We start from the raw sequence: 16,510 nt of genomic DNA on the forward strand, positions 1-16,510 counted from the left end.
CACATGTGCTTCAAATACAGTCATGAACCATCAAGTCATCCTCCAGTTTCACCTGTGACCTTGTGTCAGCATTGCTCTCTGAGCTTTGTGTTGGTTCTTCTGTCACCTGACAAACAGGACAAACATGACAATAAGAATAAAACGTGGAGCTGCTTCAGTGTTTCTGTCACTTTGTGCAGATCTTGACTCGTCAGTGATGTTTGTAGGCTGAGTGCATTTTTAAAACAATTTGTGCAAACTGCACTCCAAGGTGGAATACTTGCAAAATCATGACGACCTCATGATATATTGTCTCAAAAATTAACCCTATGAATACGTCAGTGCCATTAGGATGAAATTATTGTGTCACCAACATTTTAACGTTAGACATATAATTCTAACAGCCTCTGTCAACTAATATCCGGGCTGCTCGAGGCTGCCGTTTTCTCCGACAGCTTCAATCAAAATTAGAAATGCTGCTCTGTGACTGAGAAAACTAACAGTGCTGCCTGTTGTGCAGGTAGTTTCCAAAACACGTTATTCTTGGTTACATACAGTTTTAGACTGATGTGGGCCAAAGCCTAGCATAGCCTGTAACGTTATTAAGACGGACACATTTTATGAGTGAAGTTGACTTTAAGTGAGTTACAGGTTTCTTTGAAAAATACTTTCTTATATCCAGCTTCTTCCTCTTTGCTGCCGTCCTCCTCTCCTTGCAGCGCAGGTTTGTTGCTGCTAAAACTAAACAGAGCTCCCTGAAAGGCTCAGCCAATCACATTGGTCATATTTGTCACATGAGAACGTAATTTCTATCGGTTTTGTTTTTCTTTACTCAAAGAGATCAAATTATTGGTGGGGACAATTCAATAATCGCTGGATATTGGTGGGGACATGTCCCTTCCGTCCATGCCAAATCTACGCCTTTGATTCCAATATCTATAGTATAGTAGTGATGTGCGAATCGATACTGAAATATTGATTCCTGCGATACCAGTCATTTATGTTCTAGAATCCATCCATTCGCTTCCGCTTCTCCTTTTCAGGGTCGCGGGGGGCGCTGGAGCCTATCCCAGCTGTCATAGGGCGAGAGGCGGGGTACACCCTGGACAGGTCGCCAGTCTGTCGCAGGGCCAACACACAGACAGACAACCATTCACACTCACATTCACTCCTAGTGGCAATTTGGATTATCCAATTAACCTATCCCCACAAGCTGCCATCATGTTTTTACTTATTTAAATTTGTAATTATTTATATATTGTCCATTTGATTATTTTTATTGAAGTTGAAACTAATACACAAACTTCCAATAAACAGAGCTCCTGGATGTTTTTGGCTCAATCATTTATTCCCTGTGTAGTGGCAATTCCTTTTGTTTGACCAACCAAACATCCCACAATTAAAAGTCCACAAGCCACTGCTGCACTGAGATACTATTTCGTACGCAGGCAAAAGAAGTCCACTGTCCAAACTTGAAAGTTGCGTTTTTATGGTTTATTTTATCCAGTTTGGCAATAACAAGATCCATTTTTTTTGTTACTTCCTGCTGCTTCTCCTGCTCTGGTAAAAAACCATAGGCCCACCCCAGTGCATGCTGGTGTAACCCGTTCATGTGTTACGCCTGTTGTTCTTGCGTTGTGTTCTGGCGTGAAAGTAAGAGGCAGGAGACAGTACTGGGTCTTTGGCTCTTTACTGCACATCTGCAACACAGAAATATGTGTCTGATCTGTGTGTGTCACGCGACTGCCAGTACACCTCTCCTCTGGCCATGCTGAAAGGAGCTGTGCCTGCAGCTTCATTAATGTAACGAATCAAATACAACAAATTGTTTTAAAACATTAACTTAAGCTCTCAAAAACAAAAAGCACAAAACTGCATCTCCAAAACATAAGAACATCTCCATACCTGCAACACAGAAATATGTGTTCGATCTGTGTGTGTCACGCGACTGCCAGTACACCTCTCCTGACGAAGGAAAAAAGAGTGCACGCTGTTAAAAAAAAGAGAGACTGCCGCGAGTACGCTCTCAAGCCGCTAGTGATCAGGCTAACTTAGCATGCTAGCATTTTAGCTGCGTTCTCGGCTAAAACTCATTATAAGTGTATATTAGTGAACTCTGCCCTCCACAAAACTTATCCCGAATGAGTCTCTTAATGACAAACAAAAACGCGGTGGTTCGGCTGTATTCACACTGCAGCTTGGGATCCGAACAAACTTTAATTAGCTGAGAGCAACGTGGCAGTGACTTACCTCCGGCCATGCTGAAAGGAGCTGTGACCGGGGCACACATGCACGCGCCTACGTCACCACGCAGCGCACACATGCACATGAACGCACACAGACTCAGATCACACAGGTAGGAGAGTGAGATGCAAAAAAGACATATTTAATCCAAAAAAAGAAAGTGTTTTGGGTGAAATTCACAAGTATTTAACACATATGTTACACTGGTCCTATACCAGTCTCTTTATTTATAGAAACAAAAATGGCCCCACAGCTCTTACTGACTAATTTAACAAAGTAACATCAAACAAACAATGAAACAAAATATTAACCTACAAATAAACTTGTAAATAAATTCCAAAATATAAGTAAACTAACAACAAACGTTAACTAATTTCAAAATAATAAAAAATAAGAACAAATAGCTCCAACACCCTGCATTTAACTTGTCAGTTTCCACATACACAGTATTATACTGTAATACAGACAGGAGACACAAGAGGGCGCTGTGCTGCCAGCAGACCTGTCAGTACACTGAGCTGGAGGGATGAAGGTTGTAGACGCTGCAGGTTATTGAGTCAGTCACTGTAGTTTGGTTCAGTTTTTGTGGATCTGCACACGTCCTACAGATGGATCTGAGGCCCGCTGTGCAGCTTTATGGGTCGGTGAACTGTCACCTGTCAGAGGCAACCTGGTTAAACATTAACGGGAACAACCGGATACAGAGGAGATCATTTTTTCTGAATCCAGCCTTCCTTCCCTTCAACGGGAACATCGCTGCGCACATAGAAATAATGCATTAGATTGAATGGTTAGCTCAGTGGTCCACAGTGAGGAGCTGGCTCAGACAGGAAGTGCTTTTTGGGTCAGGTATGATCTTTCTCTCATGTCTGATTATTCTTCTGTGCAGACAGGCATGTCTACAGTGTCGTTTGACCCTGACGCTACAACCCACACAGCTCCTGCACAAACTGTCTCCTTCAAAGTTACCTTACTGTAATTTACCTGTTATGCTGACAGCAGTTCTTTTATAGTTACATCTGCTGGTTGGGATCTTTTTCTAGCATGAACTTCCTTTTTCTTTTTTCTTTTTCTTTTTTACTTCCACGGGCTCATTCAGAGGTACAAAAACAAGGAAGTGGACTGTATTGCATCAGCCCAATCCAAACATCCACCCAGTAGTGTGCAGTTCATAATGGCGAATTTGAGAGTTTGAAGAGTCTGGAAAGCAAAGGTAAGCTTGTGATATTTCTATATGTAGTTTTATATGAAAAAAGCTGCTTCTAAACAGCCTTAATGTTGAACTGCTGCTAAAAAGAAGCAACACCCAGATTCATAAACTCATAAGTGCGCCTGCTATCTAACGCACCTTTGCCCTGTAGAGGTTTTATTTCAACAGCCTTATTTATTCACAGGTTACAGTGACTAATGATCTGATCTCTTGTTAGACACAGTCCTCCACGATTTGTGTGTTTTTGATGAAAATTGTTCAGCTCAGTCAGCTTAGACCAAAACTTCTGGTCTCAGACATCGCACATATTTGCCCTGCATGTGACAGTGATTAGACAAGTGATTAGAAATCCCAGTCTGCAATTAATACAATTCAACAATTGTGGTTTTTGCCTTCCTTTGATATTGTGGTTGGTTTGGGGTTAGAGGTTGGAGTGTCTGGGGTTTTCCTGGGGGGCTCAACCCGGGGGCTGTGGTGGATCTTGGGTGGTGTTTTCCTAGTGGCTGTGTACAGGAGGGTTGGTGGAGGGTCTGTGCTGGCAGATGTAGGTTACTGCCCTGGTGGCCTGGCTGCCCCTGGGTGGGTCCAGGGTGGGCTTGGGGTTCTGGGGGTGCTCCATCTCCCTGCTGTAGCTCTGGCTGAGCCTTGGTGGCCCAAATGGTGGTGGCAGAGGTCCAAACTGCTCAGGCACCCGCACCGGCCGCAGGGTGCAATCAGCCAAGACGCAGCCTGCCGTTGCACTCAACCCCACTCCTCGGGTGGGAGCGGCTAGCTAGCTGAACTCACCGTCTCTGGGCCCGGGGCCGGGGGTGCCGACTGTTCGGTCTGATTCCCTCTCCCATTTGCTGTAGGGGAGTAGGTTTAGCCAGATGGCTCCCCAGCATCAGTTGGGTGATGGGGGTATGTGGCAGGGCATGGTCAGTGGTGCCACTGCAGGGTTGGCAAACATACCTGCAGGGCATCCACAATGACACCTCTCCGGGTTAAAAGACTGAACTGGGTTGTTGTTATGGATTTGTGTCGCTGGCAGCTAGGGTGCAGCAACCAAAATAAAGTCAAATGTTACCAAAATCGTGGTCGCGTCATGCCTCCTTCCAGCCACAAGCAGAAATAGTTTTTTTGATAGAGAATTCTTGAGAACAGAGTGCTTGAGGTATCTTTATGATGCATAAGACAAGGAAACTAAACTAGCTTTCATGTGTCTTTCACAAAGTTTGGGTGTGGTTCTTTACGCTGTTCTGTGCAGTCATCTGGGAGATGTTACATAGACTGTCATATTGCTTTTTAAACCATGTCCAGTCAGCTGAGTTTGCCACAACTGGACTAACACATTATGTAGAAATGTCTTTAAGTTCAGAGAAACTTTATAAGGCACCTTAGCTAAATTTCAACTGTCTTATGAAAGGGTAAGGCTTGTGTCATTTTTATGCATTTATAACATTGTCTGAAATAGGACTGGGCGATATGACCCAAAATTCATATCTCGATATTTTTTAACTGGATGGCGATATACAATATATATCTCGATATTTTTTTAAAGCCATAAAGTAAGAACAAAATGAGAGTTCTTAGTCAAAGCTGTTTCCCAGATGTCACACAGGCACTTTTATTAACATACAGCGTAGATGTACATGAAAAAATTACTCAAAAATAAATTATGAGCATTTATTAAATAATAATGCTCCATAAATAAAACAATGTTGTTTTTGTGCATAACAAAAAGCTCACAATTGTGCAGTCAAAATGTAAACTAACAGATGCTGAGCATAATATCAAAGACAGATTTCACAGCTGCTCTGCTCCCAAGTTCTACTGCGTGACTGACAGCCTGGAGTTTTACGTATCACTCCGCGAGGCTCCAGACTACAGCAGCCGTAATGCTCCGACAATCCATCAAGCGGTGCAGCTCCGTAGTTTACCAAAGTCGTACTAAAACATTTTTTGACAGATTGCTGAGCGCCGTGTACCACATAAAATCGCTTCGCGGTCATCAAGCACAACCAGAATTCATACAGAAAGGCGCGCTGTCAACTTTTGAGAAAATTAAAGGATTTTAGGCTGCACAGCCCCTGTGGGCTGCATGTCATTAGCGCGGTTAGCTTGTTAGCGCAGTTAGCTCGCTAACACGTTAACGGAGATTTGCCGTGTCCATCTTGTCGCTTCCTGCAGGTGAAGCTATGGGGGAGGAGGGGGAGTTGTGTTCAGTGAAGGAGAGGCGAGGCCGAGTAACGTTGCGTAGAGACAAAAGTGGACGAAAGAGAGGCAAACTTGTGGGTCCACAAGTATAATTATGATGTAACATATACTATATCGATATAAAAGATATTGTCACATCTCATATCTCGTATAAAAATATATCGATATTTTTAAGAAACTTGATATATCGCCCAGCCCTAGTCTGAAATCATTTTCTTCACTTGTAGTGCGAAAGTGTTGAGTGTGGATGTAAAAATGGAAAATCAATTTAGACAAAAAGATTAAAAAAAGCAAATGCTTATCAATATCACTGCACTGTAATACTACAAGAAAAGGGACATTTTATTTATTTTCTTGCTTTCAGGTTTTTAATCCCTTCAGAAGGATTCCACCTATAAGGAGAACAAGTGACAGGAGAACTAGGTTCAGTGTGGAGGAGACAGAGCTGCAAACATGGAGCAGGATAAAGTCGTGGAGAGTGTTAAACAAAAGCTTAAAGACCATCTCCAGGAAAAGTTTACCTGGATAAATGAGGGCACATCAGATAGTCGGTCTCGACTTGACAGCATCTACACAAAACTCTACGTCACTCAGCAGGCTCAGGATTCTGGTTCCATATCACATGAGATTCTAGATCACTTTAATGTCCCACATCAGCAGTCATCAATTTCACAGGTGTTTTATCAACAGATCGATTTCTTAAATATCTTTAAACCAGGAAGAATTCATGTTCAGCAACAACCAGCAAAAGAAAAGACAATCCAAAGAGTGATGACGAAAGGCATCGCTGGCATTGGAAAGACATTTGCTGTCCAAAACTTTGCTCTAAGCTGGGCAGAAGGAAAATCTAACCAGCACATTGATTTCATCTTTGTGCTCCCCTTTAGAGAGCTGAACATGCTCAGAGATGCCGACTACAGTCTGCTGCAGCTTCTCCTTCACTTCTACCCTGAAATAAAACCCCTAGAAGCTACACAGCAGCTTGTTCACAAGCAAGTGCTGTTCATCTTTGATGGTTTGGATGAAAGCAGATTTCCACTGGACTTTGATGGAGCTGTGAGAATAAGTGAAATAGATCAAAGATCAACAGTCGATGTGCTGCTGACCAACCTCATCCAAGGCAACCTGCTGCCTCGCGCTCTGCTCTGGGTAACATCCAGACCTGCAGCTGCCAGTCAGATACCTTCTAAATACATTGACCAGATGACAGAAGTCCAAGGTTTCACTGAGCAACAAAAAGAGTCATACTTTAGGAAGAGATTCAGCACTGCTAATCAGGCAGAAGAAATCCTGTCTCGTCTTAGAGGAATGATCAGCTTCTATTTCATGGGCCATATCCCAGTGTTTTGCTGGATCATCGCTGAGGTGTTTAGGAAAGGATGGAGTGATGAGAGGAGCCGCGGCATCACAACGATGACAGAGCTGTACATTTATTACTTACTAATTCAAACACAAAGAACGAGACAGAAATATGCAGGGAAAAGCTCCAAGAAGAGGTCCAAACAGAAGAAGTCTCAAGCCCAGAACTCTGCCATGCTTTTGAACTTGTCCAAGTTGGCATTTGAACAGCTGCAGAAAGGAAACATCATATTCTATGAAGAGGACCTCACAGAAAGTGGCATCGATGTTGGTGAAGCATCAGTGTTTTGTGGATTTTGCTCAGAGATTCTTAAGGAAGAACGAGGCCTGTACAAGAAGAAGATGTTCAGCTTTGTGCATTTAAGCTTTCAGGAGTTTCTTGCAGCTCTCTACATGCACCACTGCATCCTGACGGACAACTTCAGTACTTTGAAGTCTTTCCTGGATGTCGACCCAACAGATCTGAGCTTTCTGGATTTGCAGAAAAAGGTTGTGGATAAAGCCTTGCAAAGTGAGAAAGGTCAGTTAGATCTGTTTCTGTGTTTCTTCCTTGGATTTTCTCTGGAGTCCAATCAAACAGTGCTGCAGGGTTTACTGCCACAGGTAAAGAGCAGCTCGGACACCACCGAAGAGATGAAGGTATACCTGAAGAATTTCCATGTCAAAGACATCCCACGAGAGAGGTACATGAACCTTTTCCTCTGCAAGTTTGAGCTGAAGGAAGAGAGATTTCAGGATGACATCAGAATGTATCTGGATTCAGGAGCGAGACTCTCACCTATTGACTGTGCAGTACTGTCGACCATGATGCAGATATCAGGGGAAGTGCTCGAGGAACTTGATCTGACAAATTCTGTCACACCGTTGATTGGGACTGAGAAACTTGTCCAGCAAATGAAGAACTGCAAGAAGGCTGTGTAAGTAGTGCAAATATTCCGATTTAGTAGGTAAATAAAAGTTTGTTTAGATAGAATGGGAAGAAAATTCATTTAGCCAAATAGCCAAGATTAAGTGAGCCCAGCTGTGGCTAACTGGTGAGTGATAGTACATATGAAGAACAAAACATAATCTAGTTGAAAGTTTCCGATTTTGATACATCAGAGACGCTATATGAAGTGTGCACGCAAATGTGCACCTGCAAGTAGTCACAATGGGATTTCTAGGGAACAGGGAGAGGATCTGGAAGATACTAGTGGCCTAATTAAATCTGTTAAATTGTAATATACTCTGCTGACTTTGAACTTTTTACTGACTAAAGTGAATGAAGTATTTTGGATTATATAAATGTTTTGGAGATTATCTATCGGAATGTCAGGAGCAGGATCACGCCTCCAAACACTCTCCTTCCGGTTGTCATCTACAGTATATAGGCTACCCCCATTCTGCAAGCTGTTCATTCTGGTTTACGTGCCCCACCCTCCCTCCCTCCTTGTTCTCAATTTTCTAACTTCTTCATTTCGATTTAGTACATGAGGATCTGCCAGGCCCAGGAGCCATCGCCAGTCCCCTTCGAGGCCTTCCCCAAACCGCAGCTCAATTCATGTCAAAGCATCACTTTTGCCTACTAAAACGCTACTACTACTCAAACCTAAAATGAGGACGTGGGCCCAGCTAGTGAAATATACATTGTGTCAAAAACACAACAGTGCATGGTGTGATTTGTGCAAAGAACGTTTAGGCATTTCTGTTGATCTTAAGTCTGAGTATACCGACTGGATCATCCACTTCCTTTTCTGTCTTGTCCAGATTGGTAAATGGCCTGTATTTGTATAGCGCTTTACTAGTCCCTAAGGACCCCCAAAGCGCGTTACACATTCAATCATTCACACACTGGTGATGGTAAGCTACATTGTAGCCACAGCCACCCTGGGGCGCACTGACAGAGGCGAGATTGGTGTGTTATACCTAAACCTATGTTAGTCCTGATATGAAATTGAACAATAGTACTGGTTGCTGCATACATGTTATGATAACTATTATACAATAATGTTAGCTAATACAGTGTTCATTGCTACTTATGTTTTCTCATTGCCCAGGAAAATAAGAAACCCACCATGACATGCCATTCTCCACTTTTCTTCTGATTCAACAGACTTAAGAGTGGGCATATAAGCAATGATCGCCTGGGTGTACTACTGTCCATTCTTCAGTCAGCAGACTCTTGCTTAAGAGAGTTGTGCCTGGTGTGTTACTCTAACGTCAGTGATGGTTTTCCTTATGCTCTCATTGATGTACTGGGATTTCCTGAGTGTAAACTGGAGATACTGAGGTCAGTGTAAATAACTGTTTCTCTAAGCTTTTTAGTTAAATTGTTAAAACATGAGATACAATATGTCCAGTAACGGAATTGCAGTAAATTATCCTTGGTATCCTTTGTTTATACCTGATATGTTTTGCACAGGTTATCTGGGTTTTCTCTAGACTTTAGGAATTGTCACATTCTGACCTCAGTCCTTCAATCAAAACAATCGCCTCTGAAGGTCCTGAGCTTCACTAACTGCATGTACAGTTATCCAAAGGATTACAGTGGATATTATACAAGAGAGTTGAAAATAAATGAAAACTATGAAGATTTCATTGATGAATTAACTCTGTTGACTATGATTCCTTCTGCTTTGATCGGTCCAGTCTGCAGACTGGAGCAGTTCAGGTAAATGCAATTAGTGATGGGACCATCTGCACATTCTGCTCTCTTGCATATATGATGTTCAGATGATTTTGTTCTCTCTGCAGCATGCCTGGTTGTTACCTGAAAAATAAGTGCTGTCAGGTGTTTGCTTCAGTTCTCAGCTCCAACTCCCAGTTGAGGCAGCTTGACCTCAGTTGCAATGACTTACAGGATTCAGGTGTGCAACTGCTCTCTGCTGGACTTGGGAGTTCAAAATGTAGGCTGGAAACACTGAGGTACTGATACACCCTCTGGTCTCATAATGTAGTTCAGATATAGTCATGGTAAAAAAGAAAATGCACACTCAATTCTTTGTACAGAGATATCCACAGGCTGGAATTATCGTTCAGTAGTGCATTTGGGTAATCTTAGACTCTCCCTAAATGTGCTCCTGTTACTGGCCAGCACGTCAGGGTGGCAGGTATTGTTGCATTATTAATAATAAAAAAAACAACCTGGATGAATAACACATGGCATATTACACTGTCCCATTTTTTAATTGAACCAAAGTGCAGATGCAGTGTGTCAAAACTAAATGGGGCTTCATTCATTAGCTTGGAGAGCCACTTTCAGCAGCAATAACGTTAGGTAACTATTTTCTGTATTAATTTATCATCTCTCACATCATTCTGAAGTAATTTTGGTACACCCTTCTTTACACCAATGCTTCAGTTCATTGAGGTTGGCAGGAATTTTTGTATGCACAGTTCTCTTAAGGACACGATACAGTATTTCAGTCTGACCATTGTAGCATCTTGATTATTTTCTTTTCAGTCATTCTGTTGTAGAATTTCTGGGGTGCAAAAGTTACAGAAAGCTGGCGTAAGCAGCAGTACCAGCAACCAGAGATTGATTTGGCTTGGGGTGTGGTTTTGGCTCAGCTGCGGTGGAGAGGTGGAGGGCGCACTCATTGGGCTAGTTGTATGGTTTGTACCATTGTGCCGAGTATTGCTGGTATTTCCGGGAGAGACAGATGGGGCATGGGAATCGCCTTGTGCTTATGCCAGCCAGCTCTTTGAAGTGGCAGCCCAGTGGTTGCAACCTAACCCCACTGGGCTGCCACTTCAAAGAGAGTTAAATTCTAAATCAAGTTGTAAAATCTAAAAGTAAGCAAATAATTATTGATACAGCTTGTTCAGAAAAGCATAATACTCATTTAGGTAAAGATTTTTTTAAATATCAGACCTTGTTGGCTTGTTTAAAGCCCCTTGTTATGACCTGGCTCGGAACGACCGTAACAAGAGGAGGGTGTCCTGCAACTCCCCATGCTCAAACAGACACAGCCATAGCATCGGGCTTTTTATTTACACGAATGGCATTCAGAACAACGATAGAGGGAGTGTACGGCTTCAGGGTGAGCCAAGGCCAACACAACAAACAAAACCCAAATCTAAACTTCGGTCCCCCTTTGACCTCTTCAAGAAAGCAACAAAAGAAATGACAAAGTCTAACATCCCTGGTCTAACAACACAGGAGAAAACAAAACTTCCCAAAATAATCGGCAGCTCACCTCTACTCACTCTGCAATTCACACACATGCCCGAATAAATAAATAGCACAGAGCCCACCGCCTGTTCCCTCATCAGAGTCATTACTGAAGTCCTGACGGTGTAATGTTTTGCCCAGTAGCTCCACCCAGGCATTGGGGATTTGCCGATGGAGCCAGGATTCGATTACAAACTTAAATGTGCTGTGGGCAACAGCTGGCACTGTCATCTCATTTGAGGGGCACTTTAGTGTTCAAGTAGTACAAAAAAACCAGCCAAACAAACAAAAAAAACACACCCACAAATTTCTGAAATGGTGGAAGAGCATATGGGAACAGTTACCAATAACCATCACAGTGGCAGACATCCATGAAAGGGTCTCGAGTATGAAGAGTTGGACAGCACCAGGCTCTGACATGGTTCACGCCTACTGGCTGAAGAAGCTGACTGCACTTCATGAGCATCTGGCAGCACAATTGAACCAGCTGCTAGTCCACGAGAGATGGCTAACCAAAGCCAGACACTCCTGATCCTCAAGGACCGGTATGGTCCCATTCAACTACTTAACACAGACCCCATGGGGCACACCACAGCAGAGGGGTGCGAATGAGGAAGAATAATTGGCCATAGAGACAGAGAAAGTCCTCTCGGATAAATATGATTTGAACCATGAAAACAATTTGCCTTTAAGGCCAACTACATGTTCTAGCCTTGAAAGGAGGATGTTGAGGTCAACAGTATCAAAGGCAGAAGTCAAGTCTAGTAGAACTAAAACCACAGGACGCCCTGCATCAGCAGTTACAAGGAGATCATTAAAAACTCTCAGTAGAGCTGTCTCTGTGCTGTGGTGAGATTTGAAACCGGACTGGAATTTTTCCTTGATTCCATTAGTCTCCAAGAAGGATTGTAATTGCTTAAGAAATAGTTTTTCTAAGATTTTAGACATAAAAGGAAGTTTAGAGACCGGTCTGTAGTTTGAAAGGATCGAGATTACTTTTCTTGATAACAGGTTACACCATTGCATGTTTGAAAGCAGTAGGGACGCAGCCTGATAAGAGTGAGGAATTCATTAGAAGAAGATGCAGGCTCCAATAGTGTTCAGGGCATTATTGATAATGCGAGAGGGAAGCACATCATGACGAGAATTAGAGTTTTTCAGTTGGCCTATTATTTCCCTAAGTGTCAGAAGTTCAAACTGTTGAAAGACCATTGAAGATACCCAACTCTATCTATCCATGAAGCCAGATAACACACACCAATTAGTTAAACAGCAGGACATTATTATTATTATTGTTATTATTATTATTATTATTATTATGCTCTTATGTTTAAACCAAAGAAAATAATAAGGATGTAGTTTATTTTTATCAATACTTGTTTTTGCATGGGCAAAACAAGTTCAAAGTTGCTTCAGCCGCTATGCTTTAGTAAGAGCTATTTTCTCTCCAGGCTGTCATGTTGTGGGATCACAGAGGAAGGTTGTGTCTTTCTGGCCTCAGCTCTGAAGTCCAACCCCTCCCACCTGAGAGAGCTGGACCTGAGCTACAACCATCCAGGCGTGTCAGGAGTGAAACTGCTGTTGGAGCGACTGGAAGACCCAGAATGTAGACTGGAAACGCTCAAGTTGGTACACTGTGTAGCTTCCACACTAAGTTATGAAAATAATTTCATAACTTCCCTATAAAGTTTTTTTTCATCTTGACCATCAAAATATTGAAGCTACAGAGCTAGAACTGCTTAACCTTTCTGAAAATGAACTAAATAGTGATTTTGATGTATTAAATGCTTTTAAATTGTCTTAAATAGTCTGAATTGTTTTGTAGTTTAACTCAAAAAATAGACTCTCTCTCACTTTCTTGGTTGTCTTTAACAGTCTGTCATGAGATTTTTTCTAAAGACACTTCTTCAGCTGAGAGTCGGAGAGTAGAAACACACACGCTGCAGTTTTTACTTGCAAGGGCGGTCACAGAGCGCTCGCACCAGAGTGGGGGCCCTGTGATGTGCGCTCTGTTCTTGCACTTGTCTTTATACACAAAAGTAATACAATAGTGAATACGTCTGTTCATAGACAGAGGAATGTTAGTGCGTATGTATGTGCGTATGCATGTGTATGTGTGTGTATTGTGAGAATCTGAAGGACGCGGCCCCTCTTCTTGTTAGGGAGCGAAGGTAAGAGTGTTCAGCGCTCCTCTTCCTGGTAGGGAGTGAAACTGCTTGTTCAGCTCTCATTATCGCTGTGGGAAGAAACTTACAAAACAGAACAGAAGAAGTCTTGTAGTGAACAACAGTCTAAGTCATCAAAAGAAGATCACCATGCAGTATTCTATCATATGCAAACTTATATCATTAAAAGCTTATACTGACTACTAAGTACAATTCTCCATTGACACAGTCCCATTGCTATTAACAGGACCCCTTTCTATGTCACTGGCTCAAGATATTTTCTTTTCTAAAATCCAAAGGATGCAAAGTTTCTCTCTTTCTGGCCCCCTTCGTCTGTTATGCAGTAATGTTAACAAAGAACAGTAGCTAAGCGTCTCTACAAATGTTTGAATAACAAAAATGTTTAATAATGTTGCCATGTTAGCGAGTTCAATACAATTGCTTCATAAGGATAAAAAAGGAAAAAAAGACTCCGGCATCTAGAGATAACTTTAACATTAAGGCGCACTAAGGTCAACCAGCTGGCTGCTATATTGAATAGTTAGCAACTTCTCCATAAATGACCGATGTCAGCACAAATAGATTGACATCAGTAGTGCATTTAATTGATGGAGGGACCTTTCTTGTATTTGAGAATTAAAACTTACCTCAAGCTCTTTCTTTTGGCACTTAGCAAAAACTAATCTGCTGCTATGGCTGAACTGCAACCTACTAAATGGTGCAAAATAAAGGATGTATCAAAAAGAATTATCTGATTTCAAAATGCTTCAATTCTGCAGCCTTTCTTGGTAGGAATTGAAACACATACTGTTAGTAAGACAGGATTTGTGAGTTTCATAACAACAGTAGTGGCTCATTGACTCCAGACATGCTCACAAGTATAGTTTGCCTGTTGGATGACCATAAGCCATGCTTCCACATGGCATATGTGAATTGTAGGTTTTGTATGGAAAACTGTATATCCACCAATATATTTTCAAATTTACTACAAGCTCCTATGTCCAATACTTCTCAAAAATACCGCCTGTTGAAATCACTCATGGGGGTTGTTACTTTATCAGATAATGTTGCAAATTAAGTGTTGCCAGATTCACACAGCTCAGCTGAACTTAATTAGCCATTTGTTTGTTTGTCTTTATACTAATATTACAGGACCTACTGACCAGTCAGACAGTGTTTCATCAGTGGTTTGGGTGAGCAGAGAGACATGAAACGCTTCACATATAAAGGCTAATTTAACGCACTGAGGACTGCTTTCACAAATAAGAGCTTAAAGTCAAAATTTTGAAAACATGTTTAGCGCTGTCTTCTGTCATATGGTTACGTCATATGGTTGGTTGGCTGTGGCTAATAGACTTACATTCGTTTATGTTAGCTAACTAGTGGCAGGATCTATAACTCAGAGGAAAATAAGGAGATTAAAACTAAAAAAACAATGTAAGGGGATCACATCAGTGCTGCAACAATGAGTTTATGTTAAACTGAGGATATACTGTCCACTTCACTGTCTGTCTCTTTAGCAGAAAGTGGCTGTTCGCTGTTTCGCTAGCTGCAGTCAAACAGGCAAATTAGCGGTTTGCCCTAATGTTAAGGTTTGTAAAGCACTTTACAAATGAGGACTGTGTGGATAGTCTATTTGAGCCAGGTGACAGGTGGCTCACCGGACGGACAGAAACCCTCTGACCAGGGGTACCGAGCAGCACTATTTTATGCAATAAAATAATCTTTCTGTTCCCAAACACACTCGGACAGTTTGCAACATACTATGGCAAACTTAAGCACAGTAGGAGACAGAGATTTCTATTTTGACCTGCAGTTACTGTGTTCCATACATCGCTTAGCTACAGGAATGCAGCTTAGAGATCTCCCTTAGAGATACGGTAAGAAGTTTGGCCATCCAGGAGGGGCTCAGAGTAGAGCCGCTGCTCCTCCACACCGAAAGGAGCCAGCTGAGGTGGTTCGGGCATCTGACAAGGATGCCTCCTGGGAGCCTCTTGAGTGAGGTATTCTGGGCATGTCCCAGGGAGGAGGCCCCGGGGCAGACCCAGGACCCAGGACACACTTGAGAGATTATATGGGGCAGGGATAGCTCAGTAGGTAAAGTGGTCGCCCCATGATCGGAAGGTCGGCGGTTCGAATCCACTTAACGGCTACCCTGAGGTACCCCTGAGCAAGGTACCGTCCCTACACACTGCTCCCCGGGCGCCTGCTTAGTGGGCTGCCCACTGCTTCACTGAGTGAATGGGTCAAATGCAGAGAAAAACAAGTAATTTCCCCATGGGGATCAATAAAGTATCCATTATCATTATTATTATCTCTCTCAGCTGGCCTGGGAGCACCTTGTTGTTCAACTGCTGACCCCCCAACCCTGCTCCAGATAAGTGGAAGAAGATGGATGAGTGGATGAACCCCCGAACAGAACAGTCGTCAGAGGTCATTAACGAGTACAGCAGCCTCAGTTATGGTGCCCATTGCTGGCCACACTCAATACAGAACAAACAGCTGCAATAACGTTATACATGAACAATAACAATGATAGATTAGTGCAAGATAACTGTAAATTAATACATGAATGTCAAGTGAACAGGCCCATGAGTCTTTCGTCTAGTGGCTCCTTCCCTTAGCCTGCTACATAGACCCCACCTGAAGGGGTTAGTCATCCCCAGCAACCCCCTCACCCCACACAAAGTCTTTCAAATGTTCAGGGGTCTGCCCTAGGCCCATTGAAACCAGCTGGGGGAGAGTAATCCTCATCAGGACAGGGTGTACAGCTGGCACCCCCTTCTCATACAGTAGGTGAGACTCTCCTGGTGCAACACTACCATGTGCCTCCGGCGCCTCAGATAACAGTGTCATGACTTCTGCAGTCCCTTGCCAGTGACTGCAGAGCTTCGGGGAGACACCCTTACTGCAGACAGGGCAATATACCCAGACCTATCCCCTGGCACAAAGGCTCTCTCCTGGCACTTGGTGTTGTAGGCCCTCTCCTGTCGTACTCCCACGTTGGCCTGGGCCTGGCGAGTGTAATCATGGACCACCTGCAGCCATTCCCTCAGCCTCCTGAAGTAGTCCATTTCTTGCCCATCAGCAATCTCAGGCTTAGGTGGGGCTCCAAACACCAAGTCCACTGGTGTTCAGAGCAATCTCCAACCTTCCTTTCATATCAAACATCCTTGAAAGAGTAGTTGTCAAACAGCTAACAGA

At 42.9% G+C, this 16,510-nt stretch overlaps 1 protein-coding gene across 4 annotated transcripts in view; it reads left to right on the forward strand.

Annotated features, from left to right (window-relative positions):
• The first annotated feature begins 2,845 nt into the window (after positions 1-2,845).
• Positions 2,846-16,510, forward strand: part of LOC146708571 (NLR family CARD domain-containing protein 3-like) — a 34,026-nt gene continuing 20,361 nt past the window's right edge. For 2 of the 4 annotated variants that reach the window (XM_085460531.1, XM_085460533.1), the window contains exons 1-6: positions 2,846-3,436; positions 5,994-7,905; positions 9,081-9,257; positions 9,390-9,638; positions 9,722-9,892; positions 12,593-12,766. In XM_085460531.1, the coding sequence (XP_085316657.1) occupies positions 6,083-7,905; positions 9,081-9,257; positions 9,390-9,638; positions 9,722-9,892; positions 12,593-12,766 (2,594 nt within the window). In that variant the 5' untranslated portion in view covers positions 2,846-3,436; positions 5,994-6,082. Of the gene's footprint in view, positions 3,437-5,993; positions 7,906-9,080; positions 9,258-9,389; positions 9,639-9,721; positions 9,893-10,733; positions 12,767-16,510 lie in introns of those variants that run through there. The other 2 variants (XM_085460532.1, XM_085460534.1) reach the window with 2 other exon arrangements.

The sequence above is a fragment of the Copadichromis virginalis genome, linkage group LG6, assembly GCF_057382275.1.
Source record: "Copadichromis virginalis isolate Kocher_CV1m ecotype Utaka linkage group LG6, C_Virginalis_male_GT1.1, whole genome shotgun sequence".
NCBI lineage: Eukaryota > Metazoa > Chordata > Actinopteri > Cichliformes > Cichlidae > Copadichromis > Copadichromis virginalis.